At 48.1% G+C, this 11,348-nt stretch overlaps 1 protein-coding gene across 1 annotated transcript; it reads left to right on the forward strand.

Moving 5' to 3' along the window:
- The first annotated feature begins 319 nt into the window (after positions 1-319).
- Positions 320-1,264, forward strand: LOC101626946 (olfactory receptor 9I1). The gene has a single exon (XM_004683457.1). It carries the CDS (start codon positions 320-322, stop codon positions 1,262-1,264), a length of 945 nt encoding a protein of 314 aa, XP_004683514.1.
- Positions 1,265-11,348: the final 10,084 nt, after the last annotated feature.

Raw genomic sequence — 11,348 nt, forward strand, 5'->3', positions numbered from 1 at the left:
CAATGGGGTGAGGACAGATGCTGAGAGATTCCTTCCACTTCTCAGAATCTATGTGTCTTCTCTTCACAGAAACTTCCAAATATAAACCAGAATTAATCTGAATCAAAAACACTAGCTCCTGGATCAGCTCCAGAAAATGCAGAGGGAGAACACTGATGCCCAGCAAGTATCAGCCAGATACAGGATTTCTCAAAAACAAGCTCTACAAATTGGCTCAGAAATCTAAACCTGACTACCACAGAGAGAAATTGTCCATCCTCCAACTCTGAGCAATTTTTATATTATTCTAATCCTCAAATCAAAAACCCACCTTGAATCCATGGCCAAGAATAATCTCACCACTGTAACCGAGTTCATTCTCATGGGCTTCACTGACTACCCCGCCTTGGAGATCCCTCTCTTCCTGCTGTTTCTCAGTTTCTACCTAGTCACCCTTCTGGGGAACATGGGGATGATCGTTCTGATCCAGGTGGACACCCACCTCCACACCCCAATGTACTTCTTCCTGAGCCACCTCTCCCTGCTGGATGCTTGCTACACCTCGGTCATCACCCCTCAGATCCTGGCCACGCTGCTCACTGGCAAGATGGCCGTCTCCTATGGCCAGTGTGCTGCCCAGTTCTTTTTCTTCACCATCTGTGCAGGCACAGAGTGTTTCCTGCTGGCTGTCATGGCTTATGACCGCTATGTGGCCATTAGCAGCCCACTGCTCTACACTGTGGCCATGAGCCCCAGAATCTGCTGGGCCTTGGTGATAGGAGCCTACACGTGTGGGCTTTCGGGGGCTGTCCTACGTACCACGTGCACTTTCACCCTCTCCTTCTGTGATGACAACCAGATCAACTTCTTCTTCTGTGACCTCCCACCACTGTTGAAGCTTTCTTGCAGTGACACAACCAATGCTCAGATCATCATTGTCTTCTTCGGCAACTTTGTGATTTTGGCCAATGCTTTGATCATCCTGATTTCCTACCTGCTCATCATCAAGGCCATTTTGAGGATGAAGTCTTCAGGGGGCAGGGCCAAGACTTTCTCCACCTGTGCCTCCCACCTCACTGCTGTGGCCCTTTTCTTTGGGACCCTCATCTTCATGTATCTACGCAGTCGCTCAGACAAGTCCCTGGAGGAAGACAAGGTGGTGTCTGTCTTCTACACTATGGTCATCCCCATGTTGAACCCTCTGATCTACAGCCTGAGAAACAAGGATGTGAAGGCAGCCTTCAAAAAGCTCACTGATAGATTCCAGGAGTCACGGGCCATATAGATTTAGGGACAGGATCTCTTATTTTGGTCCAACTTTTCTACAGCAATATACTTTAATAGAAACCAGATTTTTTAATACAATTGAACCCAGGGACAGAAAGAAGGTAGACAGTTTCCACCAGTCTGCAAATGTGGTAAATATTTGTTTTCACAGTCTCATGGTAGGTTCAGTAGAGTCCATAGTTACACATCTGTAATGCTGTTTTCAGTGTATTGCAGCACATCTGTCTTCCATGACACTGATTATATCTACAATCTTTGAATACAGAAAACACTAGATTCCAGTTGCTCCTGTACTTTTATCACAGTCTGATTATAGGAGAAATCTCCCCACCCATAGACCTCTGCTTGGCTACTCACTCTCCCAGCCCTTGACTTATGTTCGTTCAGGCCATCAGCCTAGACAAGGTCCCCAATCCAGGACCTGTCAACGTATGAAGAGGAGAGAGGACCATGAGAATTATGCACCCTAGAATTATGCAATGGACTTTTAATGGGACCAGTCCAGGTATCTGTTCCTTGAGGATTTAAATAGAAAAGACTAAGTCAGCTAACAAACTTACAAATGATAATCTGATATGGGGAAAATAGTCAAGTCACATTAATGGGCAAAGACTAGGAAAAGTGTGCAAATTTCAGATGCTGAGGACACAGCAGTATAACCAATTCCCTCATGCTTCATTTAGTCTGTCCAAGTCTGAAACTATGTTCCAACTGAGTTCTAGGGTTCTCCATAGCTCCCCAAGAAATTCGTATCCCTTTTGATGCATAAGATTATTAGCCATGGGCCTATACACTTTCTACAAGTTAATCTGATTGAATCTGTTACAAGCAAAAGGATCTAATGATTTGTTGTCCTAGCTTCTAACAAAATAGTAATAATAATAATAGCTAAGTCTTATACAGAACACCTATGACATGCCAGACACTATTCCAAAACTTTATATATATTTAAGAACCCTATGCAACTGTATGATATAAGTGCAATTATCCCCTCTCTAAGAGAAAGAGATAAGGAGAGAAAGACAGAGCATTAAAATAAGTTGTCCATGGATGGAGCTGGAAAGGATTATGCAAAACATAATCAGAAAGGAAAAGATAAATGCCAGATGGTGTCACTTACACGTGGAATGTAGAGAAACCGAACAAAGGGTCAAACAAAGACAAAGTTTAAAACTAGCCCTTTAAAACTGACCGTAGACCTGGGGGGCCAGGGGAAGAGGTGAGAACAGAGTAGGACGAGAGCAGGACTATGGAGGAGGACTATGGGGACCTCGGTGGTGGGAGAGCTGCAGTGACCACACATGAGGGGAAAATCCGCCCCTTTTAACAAGGGTGCCAAACAGTGATACTTCACTTTACAAAAATAATTAATTTTAAAAAACAAAATCAAGATGCAAGGTTACAAAAGAGAGGCTATAACTTAAGCCCAGGAAATCTGGTTCCAGAAACTGCCTTTATCTACTATATCATCTTTGAATACCACTTTATACACAAATGTGACTTCTTTGCTGTGAAATCACTCAAGGGAAAACAACCATATTTATTAGTTTCATTTCTGGAAACAAGGTGATTTCCTGCTTATGAACGTGGGAGTTGTAGAAAGGGACATTCAAAGATCAGTGGAAAGGTAAGAGGCAAAATAAAAAGATCTCTTTAACAAAGAGACGATCTTGCTTACCCCAAATGTCTATGCACCTGCAGGCTATTGGTTAACAGTTGAATGGAAACTAGAAGAGATTTCATGCAATGGCCATTCAATAAAGATTTATTCAGAACCTGCACTGAGTTGGCTTGAAGAAATCCTGTTCTCTGTGAATGTTAAAACAAGGCCAAGGCATTTAGGTCAGTATTGAGTCATGAGACTTCTCCAGACAAGAAGCTCTGCTGACACTTGAGAGAATAAGAACAACACTGTATCTCAGATTCACCAGCCCAGGCAGTAAATCCAAGGTCCCTAAATTCAGCTCCTCTGAATAAGAGGGATGAGGTCGTGAGACCCATGCAGCTTCATGTGTAAAGGAGAAACCGTCACACACAGCAGGCCAACCTCCCCCACTCCATTATTAGGCTATAGGACCTATTCACTTATTTCACTCAGGTCTCTTCATTTGAAATGTTGCCTTATTTGAAAGAAATCTTTCTTGCCCACCATGTCTAAAACAACAGATCCCCTACAGAAACTATCTCTGCCCTGTTATTTTATTCTCCTAGATATTTAACAATACCCACTGTTAGATTTCATCCCTGCCCCCAGTGGAATGAAAGTTTCATCATGCACTGTCTGCTATTTTTAGTACACTTCCTGACACACAACAGGTATTTAATAAATATCTGTTGAAAGACAGAAGACAAATGAATAGGACTTCCAAATGCAATGGTCTATGATTTTTCTGCTCAACCTTGCTCCTAAAAAAAAAAAAAAAAAGACAATAAATAAAAATGGGGAAAGGCACTAAGAAACCATAGCAGTTGGCTTTTAAATTTTTGTAATAAAACTGTATTGACTTACCATTTATCTACAAACTATATAATCTCAAGAGTGCAATTATATACCTTCCATGTGTGTATATGTTTCACTCACTCACCACCAAAGTTCTAGTGTCATTACACTATCGAATCGGCCCCTTATTCATTGAACCACCCCCTTCCCATCCCCTCTGGTAACCACCATACTTTTTAAATATAAGGGTTATTTTTGTAGCACCTGCCTTTCTATCCTGATCTCTAGTGTGACTGTAATGGCTGCAGCCCTGGCAGGCATTATGGATCATAATATGCCCTGGGAAATGAAGGAAAAATACCAATGGTTTCTCTTGTGGGAGGAATAAAGGGGACCCAAGTAAGGGATGGTGTGTGAGGGGAAGTAACTGTAACAAAGTAAAAACCAAAATCCACAGGCAAGGAAACCAGAGACATTCTTGCATTCTTGGTCAGGGAGGAGGGTGTGGTTGGAGGAAAAAACTGGATCAAAACAGATGGGAAGAGCACAAGGAACTATCTTGATGGTACAACAGTGATGGTACATGGGTGAATTGGTGGTGGGATTTCTTGGGGGTCATACACAAGATGATAAGCGTACATTGTATGAAAATGAAGAATGATGTGAAAAAATACATAAAATTTAAAAAAAGAAAGAAAACCATGCATAGACAGCCATGCAGTAGAACAAAGAAAAACAAGAGCATCTCAAGTCCCTGATGTTATTTTTAACCCACCATCCCTGTGGGGATGTGGTTCCTTTGACATGGAAAAGAATTAACTGTGTATCTTACTAAGGAAAACAACCAAAATCAACAGGACCACCTGACAGATAAGAATATGACAAAACATTAAACAAACAAGTGATTGTTTATCACAGCAATCAAGAGTGGATTTTATTTGTTACTTCTTAAGTGCCTTCACTACTATACACTTGGCTGTTAGTATATTTCACAGTAAAAATGCAAACAAATCTTTGAACACCCCAACCCTGTGCTCCTGAGCTCCTGGGGGCCTGAGTCCTGGGTTCTGTGCCCATGTCAGACGAGGGGGGCGAGGGAGCGGGGTCATGCCAATCCCTTGGCAACAGCGCTGTGAGGTCCAGGCCCTTCCGAGGCCCTTCCCTGCTCTGCCCCATGGAAGCAGCCTCTTTCACTTCCGAGTTAGCCCCAGAACGTCAGGGGTTACCCGCTGTCACTGAGCCCAGTGACAAGGCACAACTGGTGGCCAGCAAAGTCACGAGATTAATTGAATTGATGACTGAAATTTGATATTTGGAGACCTTGCAGTGAGCAAGCTGTGATGATGTATTTAGAAACATGCTCGTTTCTCAGTGTCTCCTCTTAACTTTGGGTCTGTTCACAGCATTGTTTTCTGCCCAGGGCTCTCGAGACCCCAGCTTGTCCCTACCAGGAGATGCAAACCCTGGGCCTTTGTGGGGAGGTCAGAGAGGTGTCAGGGACTATTCAATGTGCTTTCCAGAACTTTGAACATAAAAAAGGTTGTGTGTGACCTTTTGGGCAAGTTATCTTCCCAAATCTTCAGTTCTGTCTTCATGGGCACAGGAAGTCAAGCCTTACCCTGGACAGACCCTGGATCCAGGGAGGGAGCAGCATGTGAGATGATAATGTGGGATGGGTCACCCCTGAACAAGGTGAGCTGGGAACCTCTGAGACTTGCTTCCAGTGTCCTGGGAACCTCTGAGACCTGTTTCTGGTGTCCCTGCTATGCTGTACAGTCCTCAGGTCCTGTTAGGCCTGGTTTATTCCAGCATGATTCTCCAGCTTTTCTTCAGGCTCCAAACAGGATGCTGCATTGAGCACCCCCACCCCACCCCGAGATCATGTTTTCTGGTGCACAGGGTAAAAGTTACTTCCCTGGGCTTCAAGTTTCTCTCCTGCCAAGTGAAAAGAACATGGTGAACCAGGTGTGTTCAGATCTCTGAATTGGAACCTCTTTTCCAAACAAAATGAAGTGAAGCGCCTGATTGTTTATGGGAGTTGAGAGAATCGCTGCTCTGTTTGCCGCTGGACTGATCTGGCAGCTCCCCTTGCTCCCGGCATGTTCCCAGGAGGACCAGCCTCTGAGGAGGCCGCTGCCAGGGTCCTCCCCAAGCCAGGGCTCTGGGTGTCTGGAAAGTCGGGTCCCTGGAGCAGGTCACGGGGGCTTGCAGCAAGTGCCCGGGCAGCGTGTGAGCCCCCACCCTGAAGGCTCAGCGACCCCCAAGCACAGGAGAGGAAGAGAACCCATGCCCAGGGCTGTAAGCAGAATGCACAGTCAAGTGCCAGGCTTCGGACATGGCCAGAGCTGACAGGCAGTGGCCAGCCACCTGCCTTCACTTTCTCAGCCTTTTGACTGGATAAATGGAATTCTCTTTTTAAAGTATTTCCACTAAGGACTCCGAAATAATATTTCCATTTTCTAAAGGAAATAAAGGTGGTTGACCGCCATGAGTTGATAAGCCACAAGTCAGTTATGAGGAAGCCAAGAAGATAAAAATGATGGGACACTCATTTGACAGAGACCCAGAAAGGAACAGCTGGCCAGAGCACAGAAAAGTCACGGGAGCAGCAGTGTTCTGGAGAAAGACGCTTGAAACCCTGTTCTCATGGTCCTGCGAGTCCCCTGGAGGTCAGTAACCTTGGATTCCTTCCATTTTCAGTCTCCATGAGACCCAGGTCAAGGGGAACAGGTCAAAGGAGATGGAGCAGTAGGGAAACAGGGCAGTCCAAGCCCAAGCCTCTGCTAATCGAAAGATTTGGCATGCATCTTTGCACACCGTAAAGGAGATATGAATTATTAGCCGTGGGAGAAACACCAGAGCTTTGATTGTTGTCAGGAATTGCTAATAAAGCTGGAAATGTTCGCCTTGAGAAGAGACTAGATGAAAGGGGCAGGCATTGCTCCCTTCTGTCTTAGTCAACATGCAAAATCAAGCATCATTTCAGCATGTAGAAGACACAGAAAGAGCAATGTCGCTCTCTCAACAGGGAGAATGTTTCAAGGCAGAGTGCCCAGAAAATGCCCATCACGTAACGCTCTGACAGCTCTGGAGGGACCATTGCCACCACTGTCTGTGTGAGTGGCCTTGCCTGGAGCCGTGTAGGGCAGGGACCAAAAACTCACATGAGGGATCCCAGGAATATACTTGGACTATGCGACAGCTTCTTGGGAATATTCTAGAAGAGAAAGACTGGTCCCTTCCAGTTTGATAGTCCAAGGTTCTACGGTGTTAGAGAAAGCCCCAGACAATGAACTTTAGGAAATATTGACTCAAGGTCCAATTTCAGGAAGGGTCTGAGTAGGTCAAAGTTCACCATCGTTACTACCAATTGTTCATCTCTTTCTAAACAAATTATCTGGGATAGACACCCACCTATGATACTGTAGAAAGCCAAGACCTCAGTTTTGGAGTCGTTGACCCCCCCATCCTCCTAAGGCCACTTCACTGCATTGAGCCTATGGCTAAATGGCATCTCCCCACTCTAAAAGAGCTCATTCTTATGAACTGGGGGCTCCCCTCTTCTTCTGGGTCTCTATCTAGTCACCCTTCTGGGGAACATGGGGATGATTATTCTGATCCAGGTGGACACCCACCTCCACATCCCAAAGTACTTCTTCCTGAGCCACCTCTCCCTGCTGGACGCTTGCTATACCTCAGTCATCACCTCTCAGATCCTGGCCACGCTGCTCACTGGCAAGATGGCCGTCTCCTATGGCCAGTGTGCTGCCCAGTTCTTTTTCTTCACCATCTGTGCAGGCACAGAGTGTTTCCTGCTGGCTGTCATGGCTTATGACCGCTATGTGGCCATTAGCAGCCCACTGCTCTACACTGTGGCCATGAGCCCCAGAATCTGCTGGACCTTGGTGTTCGGATCCTATGTAGGAAGAATGTCAGGGGCCATCTTGTGGCTGAATCTTTGTCTTGTGAGATCTGAGCCAACACCCCAGCACCCTCTGCCTCTTGCCCTCCAGATATGCCGCTGCCCATCTGAGCACTCAAGCACAGATGACCTCACTTACCTCACTTATGTGAGAAACAGTCATCCCAGCCCACCAGCCTTGCTGCTCCACTACTTAGGACAGAGACTTAGATGACGCAGGACCTGACAGGACGCAAATTTTATCATGAGTAAATTAAGTAGATTGTAACAAGCCACTACATTGGGAGTAGCTCACTACCCAACATGCTCCTACTAATACTGCTACTAATGTGTATCACCAAACGGATACATATTATCACATTACAGCAACCACTTCAAAAATACTTTTTAATGTGTAGGACTAGAGAGCCACAAGTGGAGAAGGGATAAAAAAGAAGGCAGAAAAGGAGAAGCAAAAGGTTAAGATGGCTGCACGTTAGCCCAGCCTGGTCAGCAGCTGTATAGACGGCAGAGGAGGAGCTTTGCCAGAAGGCTTAGATGGAAACCCAGAAGGGCCATTATAACTTGACCACCCTTTTCTAGAATGGTACATAAATCGAATCAGAAGTATTTACTCTTACTTTCTTAGCTTTGGTTGCCATAATTATTTTGAGGCTCACCCATGGGGTTGCCTTTGTCACTGTGCCGTTTTCCTGCTGTCTAACAGTTTATTAAATGGCTACACCAGGATTTACCCATCTCCCCTTTCTGAACACTAAATTGTTTCCAGTTTTTGCCTCAGCAAAGCTGCAAGGACCATTCCTGCACAAATCCTGTGTGGACGTCTAAGGTCAATGCATTTCTCTTGAGCAAACAGCTAGACTGACGTTGGTGGCAAGTGTCTGTTTCAAGCTGAAAAGTTGCCAAACTGCTTTTCAGAATGGTTTCCTATTTGACCTTCCATCTGCAGCAGAGAAGACTCCATTCTTGACGTCTCCTTTCCGACCCTTGGCACCGTCTGCATAAAATGATGCAGCTTTGGAAAATGACTTGCGAGTTCCTCTTAAAGTCGAACACAGGGCTGCCCTCTGGCCTGGTCACGCCCTACCTCAGTGCCCACAAGAGCATGAGCATGTGCTCACCCAAGGCAGCTCTACAGACAATGTCCACAGCAGCTTCACTCACAACGCAACACTACCCGCAGCCAGGCTGAAAAGACAGAAGGATGGAGAAAGAGTAAGACGCTCATACTTGGCAATTTTCAAAAAGAATGAACTACTGGGCAATACAAAATGCCCAGAAGTAACACGCTGACTGAAAGAAGTGAGAACTTCTATTTGAAGTTCAAACAGACAAACTAACAAAGTCCTAGAGACCAGGATGGGGGTGCTTGCAGAAGTTAGGGTCTGCTGCGCCATGTGGGTCAGCTCCCAGGGCTCCCTGGCTGGGATCGAACTCGTGCTGCAGTGGCTGGCAAACAGCTAGTGCTGAGACTTAACCCCTTGTGCCACCTTGGGTCAGCGTCGCCCCCATGGGCCCAGGTGTGAGCCCTGGCGCCCCCTGCAGGCCGCCGGGCAGCGCTGCATTTGCAGGCCCCAGAGCTGCTGTTTACACTAATGGGCTGTTCGGTTTCCAGTCCTGCAACCATCCTTTCTTTTCAAAGCATTGACAATTTGCACGGCTCTTTCAAATGCGCAATTGTCACATTTAAGCTTCAAGACAGCCAAGTGAGCAAGGCAGGCACATCGCTGCCACACGCAGAAGCCAGGGGTGCGGAGAAGGAAGTCTCATGAGGGGACCAGGATTTGAGCCATGAGGACAGTCCAAGCAGCCAGCTGGGAGCTCACACCGCAGAGAATCCGCCTTCCCACATGGGGTGGGCTCCATCCCCTCACCGGGGACAGATGTCATGATTGAAGAGGAATGTCAGCTTCCATCAGCCAGCGCCCAGCAGGGACACTGGTGTGGTGCTGCCAGTTTCACAGCCTATTCTGTGAAGCAGCTGGTGGGAGGGGACATGAGTCAAGGTCCTCCAACCCTCCCCCGGGGGATGTGATTAAATGAGAAGCTTAAAACAGGAATTCAGAAGAACCTCTGGCTTCTAGCAAGCGCTATTTCCTCCTCTTATTATTATTACGATTATCGTCCTATCTTCATTTTCACTATCTCATTTAACCCTAAACCAACATTGTGAGGTAGGTGCTATTATTATTCTCTTTTTATAGGTGAAATCAAGGCTCCAGAAGGAAATATCATCATCCCAAAATAAACAGTAGCTTGGGATTCAAAGTGAGGCAGTGGATTCTTCCAAGGTAGGATGCAAAGAGGAAGAACTTCAGGGGCTGAGAATTATATCTAAATCCTCACAGGAACCCACTTGTGACAGAGCCCGTTGGGCCGTGGCCTGTCCTCAGAGATCCTCCCACTCTGGACCGCGAGCCCAGCAAACCGCAGCCACCGGCATCGGCACAGCCCTGGCGGGGTCTGCCTGGAGCATGCAGGCTGCAGGCTGCACAGCCAGGCCCCAGGGTCCAGAGTGGATGGTCAGGTCACACTTCCTGGCTTCCAGGTCAGACATCAGGGCAGCAGGTGGGCAGGGGGCTGGCTTGGCTTGTGCTTTGTTTATGTGAAAAGCCTCCCAAGATAGAAAAATGGATCACTTTTATTAGACATGATCTGCGTGGGTAGAAAAAAGATTGAAGGGCATGAAATCAGCCCAGAGCCCACTGTGAGGCTGCTGTGAGCTCCCCTCCAGCACAGCGGGTGGGCGGCCTTAGACCCAAAGCCAAGCACCCAAGGGCCCACGGCTCCCCCACAGGGGCAGCCCCACGGCCCTCCGAGACTCCTGGGCTAAGTGCCCGGTCACAGGGAACAGAGCAGCTGGTGAGGATATTTGTGGGGCACAGAGGGAGACCAGTGTCCTGGCCAGGAGTCAGCAGCCCCGTTTCTCCCCCTGGACCAGCCATGGGTCTCAGCATCCCGCTTCTCCAACCACGTCCAGCTCCCGTTCTCCCTGGGCCCTGGCCAAGCTCCCGAGCCACTTCACCTGGGGTTGGGTAGGTCTGGTGGGGCCTGACAGCGGCAACTTTGATGGGTCAGGAGCTGCAGCCGGAGGTCGGGAGTGGGCGGCTGTGTGGCCTCAGCAAAGGCCAGCAGCCAGGCCACAGGTCAATGGCATGGCCAGCAAGGTCATCCTCTGCGGCCACTACCATTTCCCCTTCAGTCTGCTGGCCGAGGCCCCTCTGGAAGAAAAATGTGACCAGAAGGACATGGCTTTTCGCCGCCTCCTCCCACGGCCCGTCAGTGCTCACCCCAGGGCCCAGGCCTCGCTGAACAGCAGCCTCAAGGGTGATGCCCGGCTCTGAGGACTTCCTGTTGGCACTGCGCCCGCCAGGCAACAGTCTGACCAGGAGGCCGTGGGAGACTGCACGATGCAGGTGGCTGCCCACCAAGGGCCACAGAAGACCTTAGATGTGCCCGACGCTGGAGAGGGCGACAGCTGTCCACCCGTCCGCCTTTGAACCTTCCGCTCTAACAGCCACCCTGAGCCCACTTGGCAGCCAGAGCCCCGCCGGCCACCTGTCAGAAGCTGGTGTCTTGCTGTGCAGAGACAGACCGTTCCTGGGAGGCCCCTGTGCTGGTGCCCGATACCAGGCCTTGGCAGGTCAGAGGCCATGCCCCGCTGTGCGCCCCGGGTTGCTGGAGCCACGGTGTGGATCATGTGGATCAGTGCAGTGCAGT

This window comes from Condylura cristata, unplaced genomic scaffold, assembly GCF_000260355.1.
Source record: "Condylura cristata isolate star-nosed mole 26May11 unplaced genomic scaffold, ConCri1.0 scaffold00015, whole genome shotgun sequence".
In the NCBI taxonomy this organism is placed as follows: Eukaryota; Metazoa; Chordata; class Mammalia; order Eulipotyphla; family Talpidae; genus Condylura; species Condylura cristata.

Excerpts from the sequence above, each read along its gene's own strand:
- LOC101626946 (XM_004683457.1), top strand. The coding sequence starts at position 320 with ATGGCCAAGAATAATCTCACCACTGTAACCGAGTTCATTCTCATGGGC.